Source organism: Delphinapterus leucas, chromosome 9 (genome assembly GCF_059928025.1).
Source record: "Delphinapterus leucas isolate spDelLeu-1000000601 "Yukka" chromosome 9, BTC_Dleu_Yukka2, whole genome shotgun sequence".
Classification (NCBI taxonomy): Eukaryota; Metazoa; Chordata; class Mammalia; order Artiodactyla; family Monodontidae; genus Delphinapterus; species Delphinapterus leucas.
Window position 1 is genome coordinate 20,620,006 of NC_143137.1, and position 27,529 is coordinate 20,647,534.

At 54.2% G+C, this 27,529-nt stretch overlaps 1 protein-coding gene across 1 annotated transcript in view; it reads left to right on the forward strand.

Moving 5' to 3' along the window:
- The window catches only part of PLXNA4 (plexin A4), a 380,029-nt gene that overhangs the window by 316,096 nt on the left and 36,404 nt on the right, over nucleotides 1–27,529 (forward strand). Inside the window, exons 14-23 of the mRNA XM_022580815.2 lie at nucleotides 4,840–4,976; nucleotides 6,237–6,401; nucleotides 8,871–8,964; nucleotides 9,502–9,741; nucleotides 10,397–10,543; nucleotides 11,236–11,470; nucleotides 14,253–14,395; nucleotides 22,061–22,329; nucleotides 24,084–24,150; nucleotides 25,081–25,227. Coding sequence (XP_022436523.2) covers nucleotides 4,840–4,976; nucleotides 6,237–6,401; nucleotides 8,871–8,964; nucleotides 9,502–9,741; nucleotides 10,397–10,543; nucleotides 11,236–11,470; nucleotides 14,253–14,395; nucleotides 22,061–22,329; nucleotides 24,084–24,150; nucleotides 25,081–25,227 — 1,644 coding nt within the window. The remainder of the gene's footprint in view (nucleotides 1–4,839; nucleotides 4,977–6,236; nucleotides 6,402–8,870; nucleotides 8,965–9,501; nucleotides 9,742–10,396; nucleotides 10,544–11,235; nucleotides 11,471–14,252; nucleotides 14,396–22,060; nucleotides 22,330–24,083; nucleotides 24,151–25,080; nucleotides 25,228–27,529) is intronic.

Here is a 27,529-nt window from a genome sequence, read left to right on the forward strand (position 1 = left end):
GGGGACTCCTGGGATTTGAGCCCTGGCTCTGCCTCTTATTAACTGGGTGGACTTGGGCTAGTTGTTTAATTTTCTGTGCTTCAGTGTCTCCATTTGTAAAATGGGGATGATAATACTAAGCATCTATCCCACGGTATTACTATGAAAATTAGATAAAATAGATTTATCACCTCTAGTGTCACTGCCTTTACGATTTCTGTGACTGCCACCATGACTGCTGTGCCCTGCCCTTTGCCTGTGTGCTGGCACCCCACCACTTCCATCCCATTATCCCCAGTCATCCCACCTTCCTCACTCACCATCGTCCTATGCCTATCTTACTCCCTCTCGCCCCAACACCCTTCCCCACATTTCCCTCCCCACCCCAAGGCCTCTCTGCAGATCTCACCCCTGCCCTCACATTCCCTCCAGCCTGGACCCTCCCTGGCCCCTGAAAAGGGTACCGGACCAGCCCTGGTGAGGGGTTCTGTGAGCAGGGGGACTTGGGAACCTCCCTGCCTTGTGACGACAGGGATGCTGGAGACATGAGCACATCCCCTGCTACATACATCACATCATTGCCAAAACTGTTTTACCATCCAGTTAACTTCTCGGGTTAATGCCAGATGTGATGAGATCATTTCCTCATGATTCTGAGCTGCTTTTGGAAGCTGGAAACCTGAAATGATGGATTTTATGACTGGGGGTCAAATGCCCGGAAATATGTCATAGAAGCCCATTTTTCTCCTTCCTTCCTTCCTTCCTCCCTCTTCTTTCATCTGCCTTCCTTCTCTTTCTTCTTCCTCCCTTTAACTGACAACCACGTATCACCTTGCACAATACCTCTCCCTAGGTTATTTGATAAATACTTGCTCCATTGGTTGCATTTTATAATATAGCTTGATGGGCCTGGCTTGCAGGTATGACAGTGATGAGTCAGACCCCATGCAGCCCCTGCCCCAGGAGGCCCACAGTCCAGAAGGACAGAGGAGATGAAGGACTTGCACACGATGTGACTGGGCGGGGGCAGTGGGTGGCGGTGAACCTGGGAGGGATGTGCCTCAGATGCCCCTCTCTGCCTGGGTCCTGACCTCTGCAATGCTCCCTCTCCACTCTTTGAAAGCTAACCAACCTTATAAATATGGCTGTCACTAAACCCACACAGGAGCTCACTTAGAGGAACACACACATGTCATGGATTTAGTGGATGTGTATAGTTTTACCTATTCGTTTAGCATTTGTACTCCCACCTTCTTCGGAAAGGGTTTGAAGGAATTTCCAAGTTAAACCCAATATACTTTAAGACAACTAGTGATGAATGTATATATATTTACATAAATGTATATATATATAGTATATCATATATATATTTATATACACAGACATTGTTATTCCAGCAGAGTTGAGATAACGAGAGGGAGAGAGAGACTGAGGTGGGTAGAGACACGGACAGCGCTCCCCAAGCAGTTGAGAGGTGTGGCGTGGCATACGAAAATTTGGCATGAAATCTGGCTCTGAAATTACCTGGCAGCTGTGGTAAAAGGGAGGACACCGCTGCATGGCCAAAGCAAGCACTGGACTTCCTTGGCCAGTCAGTTACCTGGAACAGTTTTTATCCTGTGGTCTCTTGGCGGTGACAAAGTGAACGCTACCAGGAACGGCCGCTACTTCATTAAGCTGACGTTTCCTTTGGGCCTCAGCTGTCTCTGCTGTGTCTCCAGCCAGGCTTCTTACCTTTGTGACTAATTCAAAGGCCACCGCCCCCTGGATGTCCTGCCATCACCTCCCATGGCCCACCCGAGCTGTCAGCTCCCATAAACAGCGTGTCCCCCTCCCTTGCCCATTTCTGTCAGTGGCCTGTCACCGGGCCCACCATCTTGGTGGCCTGTGGCTCGGCTTCCCCTAATGCCTGATGTCAATCCCTCTATCACCATGTCCTGGAGTCTTACTTTTCCCATTCCCTTTGCTACTGCAGTGGCCCCCTTAAATCCCTGCCGTTGGTCTGAACCCATTCTAGTCCAGCCACACTGGGGGATACCATTTTCATCATGTCAGCCCCCAGCTCAAGAAGAGCCCAGGGTGCCCACTGCCTCTCGACTTGTCCAGGTTCCTTGGTCTGTTCTGCCCTGCCTATCCAATCCTTCCTCAAGCCTTCGAGTGGCCTGACTCCCTTCCCTTCTCTGTCTCCTTCTTCAGCTGCTCCTTCTTCTGTGATACCTGCTCTTGGGCTTAATTCATATAACACATCTATGTGGTAGACAACCAAAAGCCCCTTCTGCTCTCAGGGAAGGTCTTGCCTGCATGAGTGTTTCTACCCTGGGAGCAGGATGTGGTTGGATGTAAGGTATTAAGGGAAGGCTTCATGGAAGGAGCCAGAAGGAAAGGCAGGACCTGTCTAAGGCAGAATACAGTTTTCCATATGGATCTCGAGTAGCGGAAGGCTGTTCCCGGCATAAGGTGTGACATGGAGGGGCACCAGAAGAGGGGAGCAGAAGGGAGTGGGAGCGGGGGGTTGACGGGGACGAGGGGAAATCGGAGCAGAAGAGCAGGGAAGGTGTGAGTTGTTGCCACAAGGCGAAAATGCATTGGTCCAGTGGGTCCCTGGGACTCAGACTCGTGCTCACGTTTCTATTGGAGGCACTATCCTGGCAATACACACCCGCTTGGGAAGAGCTGCGGGGGGAGAAATGGTGCCACGGACCCCAGTCTCCTCCCAGACCCCAGTTTGCATTAAGGACCTGGTCACTGAGCAACCCCCCCTCACTGCCGACAACAGAGCTCCGAGGGGTTCAGGGTGGGAATGAGGGGCAGAGGTCCCCCGTGAGTCATACCAGGGAGGCAGGAAGGACAGAATGCCCCTCTGTCACACGCCCACCCACAACACCTCCGAGCCTTCACTGCCTTCCCACCCTGCTGGGCAGCTGGCAGGTGGCACTCTTGGGACCCCCATGGAAGCCCCTGGCGAGCCCCTTTTCAGGGGTGCCTCTCAGGGCCTGGGGATGCTGGGGAGCCCCTCCCAGTGCCGAGGTTTGGGTCTGCCTCAGTTTCCCTCCACAAATCGGGCCAGGCTCTGATGTGTGGGTTTATTCACCCAAAACCCTGACACCAAGGCCCATAGACCGCAGATCAGCACTCTTGGGCTGTTGCCAGTTCTATCCCTGGAGATCTCTGTAGAGGCAACACTTTTCCCCCCTTTGCCTCCATCCAGGGAGGGAGCCAAGGGAAGAGATGGCAAATAACGCCACATCTGATTTCCCACGCAGACCCGCTGGAAAATAGTTATGAAGCAAACCTTGAATAATGAATAGGTTCTCCCAACTTTAAAACATGTCTCCATATCATCCTCTCCCCAACCCCAGAGTAACTCAGCACCCAGCCAGCCCCACACAGGAGGGCCACTGCAAACCCATCAGGGTTCCTCACTTGTACCCCTTCCAGGACCCTCACCCCTAGGCTGCCAGGGAGCTTGTTCTCCTTTCCACGTTGCCCCTTACCCCTTAAGTAACTCCCTCACTTTCCCTTTCCTCTCCGGGGGGGTCAGCAGGAGCCAGGTCTGAAAGCTCTCCCTTTACAGACAGTGGGGCGGAGGCACCATCTGTGGGAAGTTAGAACCAGAAAACAGTCAGGCACCTCTGAGAGGACCACTTTTTGATTCTTTGAGATCAGAAAGGGTAAGTGACTTGTGCTGAGTCACACAGCACGGTGTAGGCAAAGCTGAGAAAGGAAGGCTCTTGCAGCAGTCCCATCCCCCACCCTAGCACGGGTCTCGGGTTGAGCCAGAGCCAGCATAAGCCGTTCCTCGGCTTGGCTTGGTGGGTGTCACGGGGCTTCCAGGTTTGGGATCTGCAGGGACCAGGTGGGCGGGCCCCGCGAGCGAGCCTGCGCTGAGCGGATGCTGGGCGCAGAGGTCCGCCTGTGTTCCCGTGGGTCCCTGCGTGTCCCGACACGTGTGCCCTGTGCGGGGACCGGGGCGCACACGTGCCAGGCCTTGGGGCTGCAGGCTTCGCTGGGGCTTCTCTTCTCCTCCCCTAGTGTTATCCATCGATCGAGGCCTCTCGGAGAGGAGGTTGCCTGCCCGCTCCGAGGAGCTGAGTGGGTTCAACTTTTGGTGCAGAATTCTTTAAGGGAGTAAGAGAGGAGAGAAATCTTCATTTAAATGCAGATACAGGCTTCTCACCTGGGACTTAGGAAAGTTTTTTCCATTAAAATGCTAATGAAAGAACAAACTGAGACTCCAAATCCTCAACTCACAGATCCTCCCCCACCCCCACCCCCACCCCCAATCTGACTCTTCACTCAATCCACTGACCCTCCTTTGCTTCTCCTCCTGGGTTTTTTTGGGGCTCACACATCTCATTGCTCTGGCCGCTGGGTGCTTTGGGCAGCTCTCTGGAGAGGCCTGTGGAAGGGGCAGCTTACCTTCCTGAAAGCGACCCTCGCTGGAGACTGGAGAGGTGGTGGAGAACTCCAGCTCCGGAGTCAGTTCTCAGGCCGCTTCTTTGCTCTGTGACCATGGAAACTTTACTTAACATCTCTGAATCTTGTCTTTAAGATGGGTAATAATGCCTACCTTGTAGAATAGAATGGGTGATTTAAAAAAAATGTCTATCTCACTATAGATACACATAAAATATAAAGTCTGTCACTTAAAAGGTCACTACGTAGTAGCTAATATTATTATGACTGTTATTAGTGTAGAGGTGCACATGCTCGCCAGTCCCCACAGGCCTGGGTAAACTGGGCCTGCTCTCTGGGAGGCCGCCATGACTAAGGATTCCAGAAGGAGAGTGGAATCCGGGAATGGGGTGCTGCCTCAGTCCTACCCAGGAGCATCCTCAGGCCAGATCCTTTCCTGCACAGACGCTGACTCTCTCAGACCTGAAGCCCAGCCGGGGGCCCATGTCCGGAGGCACACAGGTGACCATCACGGGCACCAACCTGAACGCAGGCAGCAACGTGGTGGTGATGTTTGGGAAGCAGCCCTGCCTCTTCCACAGGTAACTCACCTCAGGGCAGGCTCCAGGGTTCGCAGCTCAGAGGGTGGGCGGGGCTGACAGGCAGCAGACTTCCGGCTAACCTTCTGGAGGTACCTGCTCCTCCCTGAGAAAGTGGCCGTTCGCTTTGGGAGAGGACTTTCTGGGCATACTTGGCTGTGGCTTAGCCCGGGGACCTGCCAGGCACCCCTTCCTTGGAACGGCCCATCATGCCGTTGCCCACCGTTTAGCCTTGGTGCCCGCATACCACCCACTGTGCAGGACCCTAGGGTTCCACGGGACACAGTTTGGAATCTAGGGCCCCTTCCCCCTGGGTTAGCTCCTGGCCAGCTGCTGCAGAGCCAGCCGGGACGGCCGAGAGCTGGCTGAGGTTGAACCTCCAGGGGCAGCCGACTTTCCTTTCCCTGGTTCCACCATCCAGTCCCAGGAGAGCACACCGTCCATGAGCCAGGAACCTGGGGCGGGGGTGAGGGTTGGAAGGGAGGCAAGAGGTGCCCCTAATGCAGGACTAGAAGAGGTGTGGTTGGGGACATTCCCTGCGCCGCTGGCATGAGGTTCTGCAGAGAGAGATTTTCCTGGGAGAGAGCTATGCTGAGGGCTGCGACAGATCTGAAGTGAGGCCAGGCCAGGCCTTGCCTGAGCGTTCAAGAAAAAAATGGCTCTGACACTTGTTAAAATGGTAAAGAAGAGCTTGCTCAGGACTATTGCAATAGGTGTCAGGACTGTCGCAGTGGAGAAAGAGAGTGGGCTTGACTCCAGATCCGGCAGACAGCTGGGGATTTATAGCCAAGGGGCAGAGCAAGGGAGGCAGTGGATGGAAAATTACTAAGAGGAAACGAGGTTAGGAGGATTCTTGCTAAACCGACTTAACAGGACTCTTGCTGAAGGCAGTCAGGGTGACCAGACATCAAGGGTTAAGGAGGCGGAATTTGATCAGATATCAAGGGTACTCAGATATGGGGGGGTGGGTTTCTTGCCAAACTAAGTTAGCAGGATTCTTGGTAAAAATGGGGGTCAGCAAATCAAAGACCGGGCCTCAGGAAGAAGCCTAGTCAAAAAGGGGGCTCAGAGGAGCCCGTCTACAGTCTGGTCAAGGAGAGAGTCTTTGTCAGTAGTTCTCAGGGCTTTGTGTCGGGGCGCTGCTCCCCCACTGCCTCTGACGAGCCTGATGAACAGGGAGGGGCACGGGAGGGCCCCGACCCAGGACCACAGTGTCCCGCCCAACACCACCCAGGAGCCCAGCTCCCCATCTCCCTCCCGCAGACGCTCTCCGTCCTACATCGTATGCAACACCACGTCCTCAGATGAGGTGCTGGAAATGAAGGTGATGGTGCAGGTGGACAGGGCCAAGATCCACCAGGACCTGTTCTTCCAGTACATGGAGGATCCTACCATCGTGCGGATTGAGCCCGAGTGGAGCATCATCAGGTAGGGCCTGCCCTGACCTTGGGCTTCCCTCCTCGACCCTCCAAAGCCAAGGGGAGTTCTGGGGCCCAGTCCTGCTGTGGGGACTGATGAACTGGGGGTGGTGGTTCAGAGCACCCCCCAGGTCAGACCTTCCTGGCGGGGCTGCCTCCTTCCACCAAAAGCACTCTGAGCAGGACCCGGCCCTGGGGGCCGATTTGAGGATTGCTGGGCACACTAGGAGGCCAGAAGGTGCTGCAGAGGGCATCCTGATAGCCAGGCCCCTGTTGATGTTGGGGAAACTGCTGTATCAGGGGCCTCGGGGGAAGTGGACTTGGGCTCAGAAGGAGTGGGTGCAGCCCAGCTCCACTGCTTAGCAGCCAAGTGACCTTAAATTAGTTAACCTCCCCGGATCCAGGGTTTCTCACCAGTCAGCTCCCTCACGGGACACTGAGAGGATTACGTGAGGTACAAATACCCAGTGCGGTGCTGGCTCGTCTCCCCTCCCTCCTCACCCCCTCTACCCACATCCCCCGTCCTCAGCCCTCCCCACCGTCTGCTTCAGCTCTGGAGGATGTCTGGGGTCAGGAGAGGGGGCAGAGCATGAAGATGTGGTTACCACAAGCTGAGATGGGGGGTCAATGACGAGTCCAGTCCAGAGAACAATCTTGTAAACCAGGGTCAGCAAACTCCAGCTGGGGGGCCAAATCTGGCTGTCCGTCTGCTTTCATAAATAAAGTTTTATTGGAACACGACCATGCTCATCCAAATATGTTTTGTCTCTACTGCTTTCTCACCACCGCAGCAGAGCTGAGTAACTGCGACAGACCACATGGCCTCAGTGAGCCTAAAATATTTACTGCCTGGCCCTTTACAGAAAGAGTTTGCCACCGGGCCTTACACCCAAACACCAAAAGGCAGCCTTTGGGAGATGCAGCTTGGTTGTCCTCAGCAGTTAGTCTCTGAGGCCCAAGCCTTATAAGCTTTAGCCGTGACCTGAAAGCAGATACATATAAGACAGAGAGGGACAGAGAGCCTGTAAAACCTAGTCCAGGATTTGCCCCCAGGGCCTGGTGAGTCCAGGAAGTTGGCACAGCCCCCTGTGCTTAGGCAAACTCTGTGGCTCCTGAAGGCGTTCCCAGCCTGGTTTAATTCAGTTCTTCCTCGTGTCACTGGCGCAGAAATAGAGGTGTTGTCCCTCCTGGCACTCGGCAGTCGCCCCCAGTCACTCTCACATCAAGAGGGAGGCTGGAGGTGCGTTCTGAAGGGGCCGGGGCTCCAGCGGTTTCACTGCAGTTAACGGAGTCTGGGATGGGGTGGGGCTCTGCAGAACACGTGGCTTTACACTGCTCGCAACAGCCTGGGTTACTGATGAGTGGCGATGGGTGATGGGGGCGTTCGATACACGTGTGTCGAATTGATGACCGAATAGATCGGGAGCTGGCTGGACTCCAGAAGCTCATTCGCCAGCACTGCCGGGGCCGAGAGACTCTCTGGGTTTCGAGGAAATCTTCCTGCATGTGCATACGTGGGGTGGGGACTTGCTTCAGTGGGGACCGGTGGAGGGCGAGAGGAAGGGAGGGCAGGAATGGCGTGTAAAGGGGGGCAGATGGATAGAGGGGTAGAGATGAATGGGGCTGTCAAGGACTCTTTACCCACAAGCTTATAACCACTTACCTGTTTTAAATAGATTCTTCTCAATGATACTCCCCTGATTGCAGATAACATAATTCATCACTTTCCTTTGAGTAGCCCCCAAGGAAGCTAGCCTCCATCCCATGCCAGCTTCTCAGTGGCCCTGAAGATAGGACAGTGGCGTCCAGGTTTCCATTGAAAAGCTACCCAAAGGCGAGTCTCCTAATCGCTGGGCGTTAGCAGTCCTTTGGCTGACTCCCCAGGGTGCGAGAGCCCTGGAGCATTTCAGATTTGCATTCTTACAGGAGGTTCCTGAGTGGCTGGGCCTTGGCCTTTCCCATGTCCCAGCCGACTGAAGCCTCTAAGGTGGAAATGTGTGGTATGATTGTCCTGGGGGAGGAGGCTGTGCTCAGACTTTGGAGGGTCTGGTGGAGGGTCGTCTGGAGCGAGGCTTCCCTTAGGCCAAGGCCAGGGTGAAGAAAATTCCCTGAGACTGGGGAGGACAGGGAAAGAGACGCTGGGAGACTGCAGAGAAGCAGCTGGCTCAGGTCAGGAGGCCTCGGGGGCCAAGAGGGCCGTGCTACAGGCCCAGCCTCCGTGCAGTGTCCACACTCCGAACGAGCTCAGTGCAGGACGGCCGCGGACATCTGGTCATCACTGACTTCCCCTCGGCTGCTGAGGGCTCGTCCTTATTATTATGCAGTCAGCTTGTCATCTTGTCCCCGTGAACGTTACCCTGCCCGCCGGTTATCACCGTCTTCAGCGCTGGGGCTCAGCCTGATAGATCATCGTCGTCGTCAGGCGCTGTTGCTATACCTGTCCCTGTGTTTACACGCCTCCTTCTTTCTTCCCCACCAGTGGGAACACACCCATCGCCGTGAGGGGGACTCACCTGGACCTCATACAGAACCCCCAGATCCGTGCCAAGCACGGAGGGAAGGAGCACATCAATGTGAGTCCGGGACTGGTGGGGCTCACGGGGGCGCTGTCCACTTGGCACGTGGCCACCCTAAAGGGTGTGGGCTCTCCCAGGGCTCAGGCAGGCTCACCCCAGACACCGATGACCCATCGCGTGTGACGCCCCAGACACTGGGATGGCGGGATGGGGGAGCAGACATGAGGCCATTTCTACACTCTGGGGTACAGGCATGCAGGAGCAATCTCTTCTGGGTTTCTGGGGCTTCTTATTCTTCATAAGGGATGGAAGACCCTTATTCTTCCATCTTCTGACCCCCAGTGCCATTCCTTAGCTTAGAGATACCCTAGTGCCTGCCATGGGCAGGGCAGAGGTAGGTGTCAGCTGCAGAGCTTGTCCTTGAGTGCCCAGGTTGTGTGGTCCTGACTCCACTGGAGCTGTGGGGATCCACCCATGACCGTCCCGTGTCAACACCACGCTGTACGACGGCACCGAGGGAGAGCCGGCGGGTGTCTGGGGCTGCAGGTGTGCGGAGACACGCCACATAGCCCTCCCTCTCCGGCTCCACCCCAGCTCTGTGAGGTTCTGAACGCTACTGAGATGACCTGCCAGGCTCCTGCCCTCGCTCTGGGGCCTGACCACCAGTCTGACCTGACGGAGAGGCCCGAGGAGTTTGGCTTCATCCTGGACAACGTCCAGTCCCTGCTAATCCTCAACAAGACCAACTTCACCTACTATCCCAATCCTGTGTTTGAGGCCTTCGGCCCCTCAGGGATCCTGGAGCTCAAGCCCGGCACACCCATCATCCTAAAGGTAGAGTGAGATGGGAGGAAGGAGGCCGCTGTATGCAAGGGGAGGCTTTCCAAGTCACAGAAGGAGGCCGCAAGTCATGGGCTTCTGCCAGATCTTGTGGCAGGTGTCATTAGCTAGCAGAGGTTGTGTTATAGCCCAGACTATGGTAAATGTGCTCTTTGAGTTTGTATTGCGAGGTTCACTCTCTTTAGGGCCCACAGAAACCTGGTCAGGGCAGCTGGATCCACCCTGGCCATGACTCCCAGCTTTGGCCCCTGAGTCCAGGACTTGGGAGGTCAAAGGCTCATACTGCTTCCTCCTGTGCAGCCCTTTGCAAACCACCTTATAGGGCTTCTTTGGAGCATGGATAGAAAATTAATTTTAACTCATGTGACAATTTGAAGCAACTGGTAGTGACTGATCACAGCTCTGTGTTGACAAGGATTCTGAAGCTGCCTTTGGGACAAGCTGAAAAGAGTGCCTTGATTATTGATTTCCCACTGAGGAAGGGGGAATAGTAGTATAGGTGTTGTGAATTTTTTGGACTTATTAGGGAAGGTGGCCTCTCCACCAGCTCCCCAGAAGGATGGGACCTCCAGGTGGGAGGACATGTCAGCCAGCCAGTAGCTGTGCTCCTGACTCTGGGGTGGGAACTTGGGCTTTCCTGTCCATGCAGGGCAAGAACCTGATCCCGCCCGTGGCTGGGGGCAATGTAAAGCTGAACTACACCGTGCTGGTCGGGGAGAAGCCGTGCACCGTCACAGTGTCGGATGTGCAGCTGCTCTGCGAGTCCCCCAACCTCATAGGCCGGCACAAAGTGATGGTGAGGCTGGCGGGACTCCACCCCGGATGGGCAGGCACTAAGGATGCGGTGGGGTGAGCGGTCCAGCTCCATCCTGGGCCACCAGGGCTTTCCGGGAGGGGATTCTGGCCTTCTTGAACTTTCCTCCTGGCTCTCCCACACTCCCAGTTCCTTCTCCTCTTCCCACTTCAGACTTCTTTCTTCCGTATTGTCATTCTTTCCATACTGGCTGGTGCTACAGTAAGGGCAACGCGAAACAGCATTCAGTGATGTGCTATGTCACCTGTTAGAGGCAAGAGACCCTTCCAGGAGAGGACCATCGTTGACCCGGGCAGGACATAATATCACGTCCTGTGCCTTTGTCATCTGTCCTCACAATGGGATGAGTCTTCGGGGATCCAGACTTTGATGGCACGTAGGCTTTTTTAGATCCCAGTTGAGTGCTGTTTCCTCATGAAGACAACCGAGTTCACTCCCGAATAATATAATGTGTGGTTTTCCCAGTTGTGGGGGTGGCCTGCGCTGAGCTGTTCACCCCCGCTCCCTCCACCCCAGGTGCCCTCTTGTCTGCTTTTACAGCCAGCAATGACTCTCCTCCCTGGAGCCATTTCCCTCACGCAACCCTGGTCACCAGCTCACGGGTGGCTTGGGACCCTTGCCTAGGATGTTCTGTGCCCACACCCAGATCCGTCTCCCCCCGCGTGTCCCCCCAGGCCCGAGTCGGTGGCATGGAGTACTCCCCGGGGATGGTGAACATTGCCCCGGATAGCCCGCTCAGCCTGCCTGCCATCGTTAGCATCGCCGTGGCCGGCGGCCTCCTTATCATCTTCATCGTGGCCGTTCTCATCGCCTACAAACGCAAGTCCCGGGAGAGCGACCTCACGCTGAAGCGGTTGCAGATGCAGATGGACAACCTGGAGTCCCGCGTGGCCCTGGAGTGCAAGGAAGGTCTGGAGTGGCAGGGGGCGGGGCGCGAGTGCGTGCGCGTGCTGCGAGTGCGTGCGCGTGCGTGCGAGCGCGTGCATCTCACACACCCGCAGCGGTGGGCGGCGGGCGGCGCTGGGCCTGGGTCTCCCGCCTCCAGAATCTCTACCTCAAGTCAGGCCGGAATCATTTCAGACCCCACTAGAGCCGTGTCCAGCCCAGGATCCCGGCCGGGTGAGTTGCCCTCTCCTCTGGGGGAGACCCGGAGGTGCCCTGCCATGACGCACTCAAGCAGTCTTCAGCTCTCTTCTTTCAGAAGGTGAGGCTGGAGGGCTGATCCGAGACTTAGAGGAAAGAGCGTTTTACAGCTTGTATTTTAAAAAATTACCAACACCACCACGAAGTGAAATCAGCCGCACTAAATCCAAGAAGGAATGTGGAAGTCAGACTCTTGTCACCCCCAGGAGGTCCTTCGTGAGTCACCCTGGGAGGGCCTGAGCTGATTCTTCGTGTAGATTTATACGCGGAGTAATCAGCCTGTACCTGGGGCTCTGGCATTCCCACCAGGGAGGCCGTGGCTCTCTAATGGGGAAGCGGGTCCCTTCCATCCTCTCTCCACATCCTCAGCTGTCAACACAGCATCCGCCTTGTGGGACTGTTAATTACTGCCTTTTACTATATTTACGCTGCTTAATTTTTTTCTCTGCAATGTACTCTTCCCTCTAATTAGGTGTAGTGATTAGAATCTCTTTTATGTGCCAGGCGTGAGGCCTTGAATGTCGGAGACGAGACGCTCAGTGACTTGAAGGAAAGCTGCAGACCTGTAAAAAGCTAGCTCCCTCCTTTTCCTCCCCACCAGCTGAGCACCCCAACTGGGAGGGGGCGGCAGGGGCAGTGTGAAGCCAGGTTCCTCTTGGAACGTTCCAGAGAAGGAGGAATTAGCAGTCACAAAGGGAGTCCTGACTCGGGGACACCAGGGGAGGGCCTTGGCTTCTAGCTTGGGAGAGGCTGTCTCACGTGGGTGGGAAGAGAGATGATAGAGCAAAGGACACGTAGGATTCGCCTTGAAAGTGTTTTCCAGAGGCGCCCCGAGCTGGCTCTTGAACGCTGAAAGGGCAGCCTGGGTCCAGGGAAGGCGACTTCCCGAAGCCTTGACGGTGAGTCAGGCCGTCAGCCACATACAGACTCCGAAGAGGCCCAGCCTGGCCCCCGCCCAAGGCCCGACCTTTGGATATATAAACACACACACACGTGCGTGCACACATGCCCACGGACACTCACTGACGCCCACTCAGGCGGTCACTCATGCCCTCACACTCATGCCCATGCACGCATTCCCACAAACACACACACGTGTGTTTCTCACTCAGCCGACACGAGTTCTCATCAGGGTTTTTGGTGACGGTACATGCCAGAAAGGCTCACTGACTCCCCTTTCACACATATTGGTGTAGGTTCCACTCAGATGTGTTAGGGTTACTCTACCTTCGGAGTCACTTTTCTTGACAAGGTCCCCCCGCGTCAGTGTGAGCAGAGATGCAGAAAGAGAGCAGCACAGGAGGGGTCTGCAGCAGCCTCTCTAGGGTTCCCGGCGCCATCCCCGTTGTCAAACCAGAACTACTGGTATCCTCAAGGCCTGGAGACCCAGGGTCCCCAAGCAGGAGGTCAGCACCGCAGGGTGTGGTGAGGTCCTGCCGGCAGCAGCTGGGCGGCCACGTTGTGGTCACGTCGTCGGCAGGGACCACTGGGTGCAGGGCTGGCTTTTCGAGGGCCTTGGAGCTACACTGGGCTTGTGAATTCCTTCTGAGCCCACAAAGTAGTTTTTCCTTATTCTTGTCTATGTAAATAGAAAGAAGTGTTGTTTAGTCGATACCCACTGGCTGTTCTCTGCAGGCATGCATTAATCCATCGTGTGTGTGTGTGTGTGTGTGTGCGCGTGCGTGTGCTCGCGTGCATGTGTGTACATGTGCATTTGCGTGTGCTAAGGGAAAAAATGGGAGAAGGAGGGGCTGAGCACGTTACCTCTGACAACCTCCCAGGGTGGACGGCTGCACCCAGGACAGAGAGTGATCACACTGCTGTGTAACAGTGGGTCCGTGTGTGGAACTTTCTCGGGGGCCGGGGGGTGGTCTTGCAGCTTCGTGACCATGCCGGAGGCCTGGGCTGTCTCCGCAGACAGCGGTACCTATATGCAGATCATAATTCACCATTGAGTAGCATGACCTTGAGAAAGGAAGGACAAAGAGACACCCTGCATATTTATCCAGAAGGGATATATCAGTGGGGCAAGAGCCCTCATCTGGTCCCATTTGGTGGTTTGATGGCTCCAGTAAACTGCATGGCCAAGAAGTGGGACTTCAGAAGAAATAGTTCTTAACTCCTATAAGGAAACCCACTGTAAAACACAGAATCTGAAACAGACTCTCCATCACTGGAACCGCCTCCTTCACTCCCTCTGTCCTTCGATATCACCCCTAACCCCCAGCATATTTTGCAAGCCAAAGCCCTCATCTTCAGAGGGGGAGGCCCTCCTGGCCCCAGCAGCAGCTCAGATCTGTGGACAGCCTGCCCCCCATTCATGTTTTGGAAGGGATTTGGCCCAAGACAAGCTTCCTTGTGCTGCATCTTTCTCCCATACCTACATCGTTCACCTCAGCTACGTAAAACATCCCCCTCCTCCTCATTCCTGCGCTACTCGGGTCCGCTGTGCGGGTCTCCGGGGGCCTGGGAGAGGGTTCTGAGTGTTCCGAGGCGGCGTAGCTCTTGGGCCCCATCCAGCAGTCTCACGGGCTTGTCTTTGTGCCAGCCTTTGCCGAGCTGCAGACGGACATCCACGAGTTGACCAGTGACCTGGACGGAGCTGGGATTCCCTTCCTGGACTACAGAACCTACACTATGCGAGTGTTGTTCCCGGGAATTGAAGACCACCCTGTCCTCCGGGACCTCGAGGTGAGAAGCAGTTCTGTGGCCAAGTCCTTTCCCATTGTGGTGTTAGTGCAGAGAGAGACAATGGTGACCAAGTCCAGCCGCCTCATTCAGAGGAGGGTCAGCTGAGGCCAGGGAGGGGACGAGACTTGCCCAAGGGGTGGTGCCAGCTTGCCCCGCCGTTGCTGCCAGCCCGTCCTTCGGGAGGAAAGGGAACTCAGAGCAGAGGTGGGAGTAGGGCTTTGGGTCTTAGGGGGTCATAAATCCCTTGAGAATTGGATGGAAGCTGAAGACCCTCTCCTCAGAAAAACTGTCCATAGACACAGAAACGGGAAATCTGGCAAACGATGTAGGAAGTTCACGGACCCTTGTTTAAGAAACCACAATATAAGGGATTTCACCGCTTAGTTGGTGCTCAGTAAATAAATGTGGGAAAGATAAGGGCTGCACTCAGGACGAAGGTGGGAATGTGAATGATAAGAACATCACTGCCTTTGTACCAGCAGGGACCTCATCTTGTGAACAGTTTATCCCACTTAGTGTCTAGCATAGTGTCTGGCTTAAGCATATATTCGTATTATGCTTTGTTCTGAAAGGGATTTTGAATGACTTATAAATACCAGAAAAATGTGAGAAATATAAATGAGGAAAGCAGGGCAGAATAATCATCGTAAGGAATAATTACCCTGAGTTGACTGTTGACTAACATCCTGGGCCAGTTTTCAGTACTTTACACATGTGCATTGATTTAACCTCCCAAGAGCCCTCTGAAGCAGGTACACCCATTTCACAGGTGAAAACACTAAGGCCACACAACTGGGAGGGAGTGGGGCAGGGATCTGGGTCCAGCAGGGAGACTCCAGAGTCTATATTCCTAAGGACAAGCCTGTGCACGTGACTTCTGAGGGGCTGTGTCCGTGTCATGCCCTGCGGCTCTGGAGACTTATTTGGATGGATCAAAAATCTTTGGCCAAAACACCACGGAAAATAAGACTGATTCCATATTTATATTGTCCGTAACATAGAAACAGACCTGTCACTCCGGAGTTGCACAGTTAAGCAGGTACTGACCCCCTGGGAATGTCTGCATGGGTTCTCCAAGGGGACGCAGAGGCTGTGTCCCTCTGCAGGAAATGCAGCAAGTCCCCAGGGCCCTTGGGGCCCCCCACACACATTTCTCCAACTTGATGGTGGAATGAAGAGTGTGTGTGTGTGTGTGTGTGTGCGCGTGTGTGTGTGTGATTTTTGTGTAGACTGTGCATACCTCATTTATCTTTGTAATTCTGGCTTCCAGCAGAGTGCTTGGCACATAGTAGGCATGCAGGAAGTGTTGAATGATTTGAATAAATGAATGTCTGTGTGTCTGCCTGAATTAGGGTGGAAATGGCAGTCCTAGGAAGGCAAGTTGTGTTTGAACGTCCGCACACCCCTCAAAATAAGAATTCAACTAGGATGAGTATGTAAAGTTATTTTCTCTTTTTCATTAGCTCAAAATTCCAAGTAGATTTGCTTTAAGCATTTAACCTTTTTTTTAAAAACATCTTTATTGGAGTATAATTGCTTTACAAAGTTGTGTTAGTTTCTGCTCTATAACAAAGTAAATCAGCTATACATATACATATATCCCCATGTCCCCTCCCTCTTGCATCTCCCTCCCACCCTCCCTATCCCACCCTTCTAGGCGGTCACAAAGCACCGAGCTGATCTCCCTGTGCTATGCAGCTGCTTCCCACTAGCTATCTATTTTACATTTGGTAGTGCATATATGTCCATAAGCATTTAACTTTTAAATCAGATTTTCTGAGACCATTTCCAAGCTGGCATCCCTGTAGGGCAGCCCGGATACTTTGGAGCGGGCTGGGAGACAGCCTTCTCCCACACAAGGTGTTTTCTTGATGGACACACACACTCCACACTGCTTTCCCAACCAGTCCTATGGCCCATATTGTAAATCATGCCACGTCCTATCCTATGGTCTTGTTTCTCATTTGATCCCGTTTATCTTATGGCTTTCCCACCTGCCCTTGCATCTCTATAGATGTTTAGATTCTCAGGCCTGACTTGGCACTGATGTAGCACACACCCAAGGGCAGTGCACTCGCAAGGGCTGCCCAGGGCAGCGGAGGGGAGCTCCAGGGCTCATCCCCCCACAGGATGCTGTGGGAGGGTGCAGGTTGAACACGGCACCGCTCCAGACGGCACCGACCATACGCGGCACTTCCTGGACGCGTGCAGTGCACGACCTGCCTCACTGTCTCTAGCAGCCCTCTTTGCCCGAGACCAGCATCCTAATGACTCCCTCTCATTGCCTTTCTGAACTGTACCAGGCCCCTTGCTGAAAGCTGGTGGCATCCCCACCCAGCGGCACTTCCCAGGGCCTTTCCTCCAGGGCTAGTTCTCTGAGAGAAACTGCTGCCCAGCTCCTAGGCTTAGTCCTCAGCAAGGTGTGCAGCCCAGGAGCCCTGCCCAGCAAGCTGGGCTCCAAAGACAGGAGCCCTGGGCGCCCTCAGAGCGCTGCTCGGAGCCAGCTCCCTCCTCCCCTGTGTGCTGCCCTGACCCTGCCTGCCTTGTTCCCAGGCATCTGAGGCACCCCTCACTGGAGGCTTCTGGGGCTGCAGAGTGAACTGCAGCAGACTCCTACCCCTGCTCAGAAAGCTTCAGGAGCCCTTGTTCCGTACGGTCCAGAGACCCACAGTGTCTTCACTTCACTGGGACACCGCCCACCCCGCAGGCTGGACACACACTCACCAGGGCACGTGCAGATCTGCACCACCAGGAGTCCCTGACTCCCCTGCCCCGCCCATCGGTCAGGGGCTGTGGGATGAGCTCAGCCCTTGAAGGGCTGCCCAAGAAGGCCTCTGAGAATCGGGGCTGCTGGGTTCTGATGATTACCTGACCAGCCTGTATGACTCCCCAGATGGTCCCTGGGTGGACACCTCACGTCTGCCCGAGACCGTTCCCATGGGCCCCGTTACAAGTCACAGCACGTCCTACCGTGGCCTGATTCCTCATCTGGCACGTTAGAAGTTCCCCTCAAACCTGAGGCTTCTCTCTTGTCCTTGCCTTTATCACAAGGGGAGACTTTCTCGTCCCATCCTTCTGCTCAGGATGGAGTTAACAGTCAGCTTCACCGATTTCCCTGAGTTGGAGACCACGAGACGGCTAATCGTCATGCATGGGCTCTGAATCAAGCAGGTCACACAGATTTTTTTAAGTTCTGGTAAAATATACATAACATAAAATTTACCATTTCAGCTGTTTTTAAGTGTACAGTTCAGTGGCCTTCAGTTCACTCACATTACTGTCCGTCACTACAGTCTATCTCCAGAACTTTTTCATCTTCCCCAGCTGAAACTCTGTACCCATTGAACAGTAACTCCCCACTCCCCCTCCCCTGCAGCCCCTGGCAACCACCATTCTACTTTCTGTGTCTATGAACTTGGCTAATCTGGGTACCTCATATAGGTGGAATCATACAGTATTTGGACCTTTGTGACTGGTTTACTTCACTTAGTAAAATGTTTTCAAGGTTCATCCTTGTTGTACCACGTGACAGAATTTCTTTCCTTTTAAGACCGAATAATAGCCCATTGTGTGTAGAAACCACATTTTATTTATCCGTTCATCTGTCTGTGGATACTTGGGCCGCTTCCACCTTTTGGCTAGCGTGACAATGCAGCTATGAACATGGGCGTACAGATATCTGTTTGAGCTCCTGCTTCCATCTTTTGGGGCATATACCTAGAATATAAGACTTTTTCATTTCCATTGAACTCATTAATTAATTTCTTACAGACAGAAATCAACTTTTACTGTTCCACATTAGCTTGGGGCTATGTGAGATCCAGCCTCCTTTGTAAGATCCAGAGATCTTGTGTGGATGGTTCTCTTCTTATGTGTTTCCAACCTCTCCCTGCCACTGGAATAGTTTCTCTCTATTGGTCTTCCGGGTTTGGAAACATTCCTAGGGAAGCCATTGACTAATCTAAAGCAGGGTTTGCACCTTTTCAGGCACTGGGATGGGCATGGTAGGTGCGTGTGAAGAAGATGGGGTCCTCTGGCTCTAGGCTGTCCTGGAGGTTAGGCTACCAGGCCTCTCTTCTGTGACCGTCTGGTGCAGTCCGGGCATTTGGGTGAGGGGTTGCCCAGGCACTGATCACACACCAGTCCTTCAAAGACAGAGAGCAAACAGTAACCACACACCTCATTTTCCACCTATATCATTGCCTCCTAAACTCTAACCTATTGGGTTACAGTGAAAATTTACTATCCAGTTTTATACTCGCAGACTTCAACTAAATTATCGAACCGTCTGGTGAATAAAGAAAGTCTTGTTTCAGGGTGCCGTCTGCTTAGGGAGTAGGGGTGCAAGTTACACAGGGGAACTGTTCTAGATACACTCTACCAAGGCACTTCCCTCCATCCCCTCTTCCTGAAAGGGGGAGAAAATGCCTACTTTCCACACCCAGACACTGTGCCAATGCATTAGGTACCTTGGAAACTCTGGGGCAAGAGGGATCAGTGGAAACAGCCAATGGAGGAGAGGCAGGTAATAAAACTTCTGCTGTTTAAGCGCGCTCTGTGTGCACCGAGCACTTTACACACGTTATCTCATTTAATGTTCTTGAAACATTATGACATAGGCACTCATATTCTCATTTTATAGATGAGGCAATAGAGCCCGGAGGTGACAGGGCTTTCCTCCATGTACGAGTCTGTTAGTCTCTCTGATTCCAAACCCCATGCTGCTACAGGGATGCTCTTTCCCTGCAGGTAGCTTCGCTAAACCCTCCTTCCCAGGGCCCTGAGCCTTGCTGCCCAGAAGGAGCGTGCAGCCAGGTCAGGGAGTCCAGAGCACATCCTCCTCCACTCCAGGCGCCACAAGCCAAGCCTGCACTTGGCTCCCCTGCCCTCGACGGACGGCCACCTGAGCTCCAGGAGGCCCTGCACGGGGCGCTGCAGGGGGGACTCAGAGCTGGCCTTCAGTCACCTCCCAGGCCCAGGGGTAGGCCAGACAGGCCAAGGATGCGCAGGATGGACGGGCGCTCAGGAGCCAAGCAAGCTGGGGTTTGGCAATCCTGCTGGCTGGCCTTGGGAAGCCACAGTAGCTTCCCTGAGAGGCTATTAAAAGAGGGTCACGAGAAGGCTTCATTGGATCAATGTGTACAGTGTGCCAAGACTGTCCTTTGTCCATGGCGGGAGCCCAGGAAGTGGCATTGTCTCTTATTATCGGGACAAATTAGAGAAATGTCTTCTGAGAGGTCTGAAGGAGAGGGGAGGTAAAACGGGTACGCCTGTGTGGGAGGGGCTGTCTTGGAGTGGGGGGCTGGGCAGTAGGAGACAGACATCTGGGCAGATTGAGGCCCCACGCAGTGGCACAGTGAGGTGGCCATGTCTCCCTGCTTTTCCCTCAAGAGCCGCCGTGGAGTGGGGGACTAGGGGGGCCAGGCAGGAGGCAAGCCGAGGCTAGAGACCTTGGGGAACCAGAGGGTCTCCAGGAGGGGCTGTGCTGAGAGGCTGGCGGAGCCGCCGGTGGCCTGGCTGGCACCACCCTGGCTCTGGTGAGCTCTGCTCTCTCCTGAGAACTGCCTGGAGAGGTACCAGCCTTCCGTGTACCAGCACAGCTGTGTACCAGCACAGCGGCAAAGGAAATGCAAACGGACCTGTTTTGGAAACATGCATGTTCCTGACCTGTGGGACCTGCTGATGCCAGGCAACGGGGGTTCAGTGCGAGTGTCTCTCTGAAGAGTTTAGGGGTCCCCCCACTGAAGGGGCCTTGAGACTGTTGGCCTCCCCAGTTTAAAGTCTTCAGAGTGAAGCAGGATGAAGTTGCCGCCATTCCGTAGCTGGACTGTGATGGTGCTGAGGCTTTTCACGCATCTCGTTCCTGCTCCCAGGAGCCCCAAGAGGGGGCAGGACACGGTGCCAGCTGCCCAGTTCATGGCCCGGTCTGACACTTCTCTGTCTTGGGGTCTGGGGAAAGTTCCTTATCCTCGTGGGACCCTGGGGTAATAATGGCACCTACCTCGTAGGCTGTTGGGTGGATTACATGGGTCAGTATTTCTAAAGCATGTGGAACTGTGCTTGGCATAGAGTAAGGTCTGTATACATATTAACTGCAGTACCTTCATGTTGTTGATAAAGGAACTGAGTCTCCTAAGGGTTCTGCAACTCATAAATGACTGTGATGAAGTTAATGCAAGCTCAACGGACTCTGAAACTGTGTTCTTTACTGCTCCATACGGGACACTCCTTCCCAAGGACCTGGTGCATCTACTCTCCCTGCCTCCGCCAGGGGGGACACATCCCTCAAGATGAGGCTTCGATGGCACCTCCTTTGGATGCCCCACCTCCTCCAGCATGCCACTTCCCACCAGATGCCCTGCTCCATGTTCTCAGAGGGCCTTCCCTCCAGGGCAGAGGCTGTGCTTCATTTTTTAAGTGAACTTTTTGTTTTAATGAAAGTATACAGATAGAGCAATACACAAATTATCAGAACACAGCTCAGCGCATTTTCCCCGAGTGAACACAGCCATTAAGCCAGCACACAGATCGAGAAGCAGAACATTACCAGCCTCCAAAAGTCCCCCTGTGCCCCTTTCCAGTCACAGCCGCCCCCAGAAAACCCTTTTTTTCCCCATTGATGAATGTTAATTGTTTTTCTTAAATCTGGATTTAAATGGTATTGTCCAGTATGCTCTCTTTTGAGCGTGGCTTTTTTCTTTCAATATGTTTGCAAGATTCATCCCTGTTATTGTGAGTAGCAGTGGGTCCTTCATCCCTATTGCTGTGCAGCATTTCTTTGGGTGAATGCACCGCAGTTCCTGGAACCCTCCTATTGTTGCTGGGCCTCTGGTTGTTTCCCATTTGGGGCATGACGCATGGTGCCGCTGTACCTATTCTCGTGCATCTCAGAGACGCATCCTCCATGCACAGCTCAGTCGCTGGCTCATGTTGCTGAGTGGATGGTACACCCTTGCACCCTTGCACGGACCTCCCAGTGAACAGAAGATGCAGGCAGGAAGATAAAACCTTCTTCCCCCCCTTTCCCTGCATGGAGCAGGGTCTCAAAAGGAATCCCTAGGAAAACATCAGATGCTAGAGCTAGGGAGTGCCTGAGAGGCTCTTGGGCTTAAGCTTTCCCTTTTTTAGGTGAATGAACTTGGGCCCCCAGAGAAGTAAAGGGACTTGTCCAAGCTTATGTGGCGTGGGGATGTCAGAGCCCACGTGGAACCCATAAGTCCTGACTCTGAGCCCACTGGTCTGTCAACAGGACCCCCAGGGCCAGAGACAGGTCAGCATTAGGTTAGCCAGAGGCCCAGGTTTGGTGATCCCCCAGCAAGGGCGTCACTCATAGCATCCTTGACCTCCTGGAGTCCCTACCTGGGACTGTGATGGTGCCTCCAGTGGCGTGGGGTCCCCTTGTCCACGCCATGCTAATGATGACGTTCTCTCTGTCTCTAGAGACAGTGACCTGCCTCGTGGGCTGTGATGGAGGTTAGGTAGACACCAAATGTGGCGCCTGGCTCTAGATAAGGACTTGGTGGCATCAGCCAGGTGGCCTGTCGTGGGTGAATGGGAGGATGGGAGGGTCAGCAGTGTGCACGGCCCACCAGGTGGGGTGTCCCTGGGGCCTCGCCTGTCTTGGGCAACAATTAAGACTCGCGCACCCCTGGGTCTCCCCCGCAGGTCCCGGGCTACCGGCAGGAGCGCGTGGAGAAAGGCCTGAAGCTCTTCGCTCAGCTCATCAACAACAAGGCGTTCCTGCTGTCCTTCATTCGCACGCTGGAGTCTCAGCGCAGCTTCTCCATGCGTGACCGCGGCAACGTGGCCTCGCTCATCATGACGGTGCTGCAGAGCAAGCTGGAGTACGCCACCGACGTGCTGAAGCAGCTGCTGGCTGACCTCATAGACAAGAACCTGGAGAGCAAGAACCATCCCAAGCTGCTGCTCAGGAGGTAGGGATGCGGCCCCGGGGTGTCCGACCCAGCCCAGCGCACCGGCCTGGCCCTCCTGCCCTCAGGGAGACCAGGGCAGGGCTCCCCGGAGCAGCCAAGCCCCCCAAGGTCAGGTACTGACCTGGCCAGAGGCCAGGGTGCACCCCATGCCCTCTTAGAAGAACCTGTCCATCATGTTCGTGCCTCTGACTCAACCACGGCCCATCTGCTCACCCCGTGGTTTTTCTTCTGCCCCTAAATCCACTTTCCATTCTCTTCCCTCTGCTCTAACCCTCCCCTGATTTGACCCTCTCTATCAGAGGTTTTCTCTTGGGCACTCTTCAGAGGTCATCTTTCCATCCCCTCACCTTATCTAAGTCAGAGCTTGAATCAGGACAGACACCTCAGGGCCTCTCTGGGAACCCACCTCACCATCTCAAGTTGGGAAACTTTAGCCCCTGCAGCTCTCACTGCTGTCTGGTAACAGGAGAAGAAGCATCACCCGGGAGGTTGTTGGAAAGGCAGAATCTCAGGTGCCACCCCACACCTACTAGATCAGAATCAGCATTTTAGCGAGAAACCTAGGGGATCTGAATGTGTAGTGAAGTTTGAAAAGCACTGGTCCAGTCTTTAGCGGCAACTTGCCTGATGCAACACAGCAAGTATTTCCTGGCACCTGCTATGGGCTCTGCCCGGGTCCAGGGTCCGCCTCTCAACACCGTGCGATGCCTCATCCTCGACACCGTTGAAATCTGCATGGTCACGTGTGCAGAAATAACCATATACCGTGCCTTTGCCTTATACAAAATCGAGACCCTCTGCCTCTGTCTACGCTGCCATTCAAATTGTTCATGTACTTGAAGGCCATTGCAACCAAAAGTGTCCTTTGGTTCGTGATGCTGCTGTGGTGTTTTCACTTCCAAAGTAAAAGAATAAATGGGTTTGGGTAGCAGCATGAAAGATGCAAATTAGACTCAAGAATGAACTCCCTGTCATCGCAAATAAAACACTAGAAAGGTTCCCAGGAGAAGTTCCAAAGTGCGTGGAAGCCTTTTAAATAGGACAATTTGGGCATCTGTTGGAATGAGCTGGGTATCCAGCTCCATGTTACTACCTACTCTGGGAGTCTTTAGCTTAGGGGATGGGCTCAGTCTAGTCTATCTGGCCTTTCTCCTTGACCCTCTTCCCCTGCCACCTTCTTTTCTATCCCTTGCCAAATGAGTATCTCCCAGATTTTTTTTTCTTTTCTTTTCTTACCCCAAGGAACACACCTATCCTATAAAGTTCTCTAAGGCTATCACCAGTGTGGCAGCTATGAGCCACATGTGACTATTTAACTCTAAGTTAATTTAAAGTAAATAAAATAAACAATTCAGCTCCTCAGATGCACTCGCCGCATTTCAGGCGCTCAATAGGCATCGGTGGCTGGCGGCTACCATGCTGGACAACACAAAGTGCTACTGGGCTATTTCATCCACCCCGAAAGTGCTCTTGGACAATTGGACAGGGCTGCCCTAACGCGTTCTCACAGAAACTCACCCGGGAGCCTGCGCACAGAAGGTCATCTCCCCGCTTGGTAGGCAAAGCTTGTCTTATCATTATGGTGTGTCTAGGAGTCCAAGGAACTCAGGTATCCCTCAGGGTCTTAAGATTTGGCCTGAAAGCCTTAAGCAGCAAGAGCCGTGCAGATCCCCCTGCCCTCCCAGCCCCTGAGGTCTGACCAGCTGCCTCTGTCTTTGTCTTGCCCTGCTGGGTCCCTCTGTGACTGGTGCCAGGACTGAGTCGGTGGCTGAGAAGATGTTGACCAATTGGTTTACTTTCCTGCTCTACAAGTTCCTCAAGGTATGATTGGATTCTGGGGGACCTCTGGGCCTACCTCAGTTTCCCCACCAGCCTGGGAATGAACCAGCATCCCCCCTATTTCCTCCACGGCCCCCAAGTCCACAGATGCTGGGGCCTAGCTCCTAGAACCCCGCCAAGAAATGTAGTTTCCCTTGTCATGGAGGGAACAGGCTCCTGACCATCTCAGGAGACAGAGACCCACGGTCAGGCCTGGTTTGAGAGGCACGGTCCCCACAGGTCGCTCTCTCACAGGTGAGGGGAGATGAGCTTCTGAGAAGACCCTGCATTCCCATTTCACGCTGAAGACAAGTCACCCCTTTTTTTTCCTCTTGCTCTCCTCCTGCCCCTCCGGCCCCAGACTTACTGAGGCTGATGAGGGTCCTGGGCAGGTACAGGAGCGCGTGTGGCGGCAGATAAGCCGAGGACATGCCTGGGAGGTGGAAGAGCTGCTCGGCCTCCAATTACTAACTTGTTTTCTAAGGAGTTCACGCCACCGAGGACTGACCTCTGTCTCTCTCTCTCTCTTTTTTTTTTTAATATATCTTTATTGGAGTATAATTGCTTTCCAAGGGTGTGTTAGTTTCTGCTGTATAACAAAGTGAATCAGCTATACATATACATATGTCCCCATATCCCCTCCCTCTTGCATCTCCCTCCCTCCCTCCCTATCCCACCCCTCCAGGACCTCTGTCTCTAGATGGGGCTGCAGAGAAAGCAGGGTGGAGTGAGGGCGGGGAGAGGGGCAGAGAGGGGGCCGGGGGCCGGGGAGATGAAAAGAGAGCTCAAGAATGGCAGTGGGAAGGAGCAGGAGAAGAGAATTATAACTGAGGAGTGGAAAGCAGCCCTTCGGAGAGGCAGAGGCTGGGGGAGGCCGGGCTCCGCACACCTGGGGCCCGGGATCCACCCAGCATGACTCTTCTCTGTGTCCAGGAGTGTGCCGGGGAGCCCCTCTTCTCCCTGTTCTGCGCCATCAAGCAGCAGATGGAGAAGGGGCCCATTGACGCCATCACGGGCGAGGCCCGCTACTCTCTGAGCGAGGACAAGCTCATCCGCCAGCAGATCGACTACAAGACCCTGGTAAGCCAGCCTCCCAGCTCCTCCCCGTGGCTCTGGTGGGTGGGTTCTGGCCCTGCGCAGCCCCTGCCCAGCCGAAAGGATGGTGGAAATGCTGACGACCATCCTCTCTAACGCCTCTTTAATGCCACTGCTCTCAGCCACCTCTCTGGGTGCCCACTGCACGGGGCCAGCCTGGTGTTCCACCTGTGCCAGTCACTCCATCTGTGCCGGTCACCCCGACTTCCTTGTCCTAACATGCCAGGGCACCTGGATTTGAAGACCGGTGGCTCAGACACACCTGAGCAACAGCAAGAGACCGGTGTGCTTTCAGGCTGGTGCACTGGATTGTGTGGCAGTAACCCCTTGCCGGCAGCTGGCTGACTGATCCCAGGGAATGAACTCCTTCTCAGCAGTTCTCCCAGTGGAGAACCCATACTTCGCAGACCAGTTCCAAGCAGGTAGCATGTAGAGCACGAAAGAGGGGAAGCCAGAAGTGGTTGCTCGTGGTTCTGAAGGTCGCACCTACATGACCCGAGCTGTAGGATGGGAGGCCAGGCTGGCCTAGCGGTTTAAGGTGTTTGTCCAGGGAACAGGGGGATCCCCTCAGTCAACGTTACACTCCCTTTCCTGCCAGAAACAGGCATCCTAGGAGGCAGCAAAGCTCAGCATTTAGGAGCACGGGGTTTGGAATCGGGCAGAGCTGGATTGGAGCTATGACTCCTTCTGACCAGCTGGGGGATTCGGGGCTTAATCTCTCCAAGTTTGGGTTTTGTTTTTTTAATCTGAAAAAAAAAAAAAGAGGGATAATAATAAAAGAGGGATAATGACAGCATGTAGCTCCCGAAGGTGTCCAGAAGCTGGAGTGGGATCTGGTGTACAAAGCTGTGAGCCCAAGGTCAGCCCACTGCTGCCTCACGGGGGCTCTGCTTCCTCTTTCCCGCCATACCTGTCCGCTGGTGCCCACTGTCTCTCCAGGCGGGAGAGCTCACTCTTGGGCTTTTCTTGGAGAGAGTTGTGACCTCCCACCAGATCTTTTCCAGGAAAGAGAAGAGGAGGTAGAAGAAAGGAGTGAGAAAACAAGATAAAAGATAAATGTGGAGGGTGGTACGTGGGTGGATCCCAAGAATGGAGGTGGAAGAGACAGCAATGGTGTTAAAGAGGACAGAGAATAGATGGGATTTAAAATGCAGTCATTGGGAAGTGAGACACATGACAGGCCAAGGCATGGCAGAGCCCGGCAGGGGCCGAGAGCCGAGGATGAATCCCAGACCCCGAGGCCAGCTGGGGAGACATCCCTGCCACTCTGAATAAAGCCAGTCCTGCTGGCTGGGCGTGATGCAACCGTGATGCACCTGTCCCACTCCGTCCTCGGAGGGCCCTGGGAATCCCAGCAGGCATCTCAGCAGATTTGCCGGGATTGGCTCAGTTGACGAGGCTTTGAGGCAGCAGGGTGAGTGAGGGCCCTGCTTCTTTGCAGTCGTCGTCTGCTCCAGAGGAGAGAGTTAGAAGCTCTGATTAAAATGGGAAAGGAAGGGCTTCCCTGGTGGCGCAGTGGTTGAGAGTCCGCCTGCAGATGCAGGGGACACGGGTTCGTGCCCCGGTCCGGGAAGATCCCACGTGCCGTGAAGCGGCTGGGCCCGTGAGCCATGGCCGCTGAGCCTGCGCGTCCGCAGCCTGTGCTCCGCAACGGGAGAGGCCACAACAGTGAGAGGCCCGCGTACTGCAAATAAATAAATAAATGGGAAAGGAAAAAAAAAACCTTCCAAAAATAGAGACCAGAATAGATTTCTTAATGAGCTAGAACTACTGTTGAAATGTCTCCTGCCTGGTCTCTCCCTCTCCCTTTCTTTCCCATCTCATCAGCGGCTCCCCAGTATTGAATCCAACACGGTTGTAATAACACTCTGTCCCCAAATTGCAGCATCCTTTATTCCAGAGCCCAAACTACTGTTAGCACACCCAGCCTGGTTGCAGATGACTTCAAGAGAATGTGAGGAAATTGGAGTGGGTCAGGGACGCGCATCCATCTGAGGTGGAAAGAGTTGGGGAAGAGGCACCGTGAGGAAAGGGGAAGGAAATTACAGTTGTCTTGCTTGGAGAAGAAATGGCTGTGGGGAGGTTTCATAGCCATCCTCAGGCCTGTGAAAGGAACCCCCCCACGTGGAAGGGGGAGCAGCCCGGTGGTGGTGAGGAGGGGCCAGGAAGAAAGTGTGTTAGCAGCAGACAGGACTGACCCGAGACTCCAAGATGAAGGGGTCAGAAAAAGACAGGGTGGCCTGCAATTCAGCACTGGCTGGAGGAGCCCAGGGTACTTTGGGCCAAC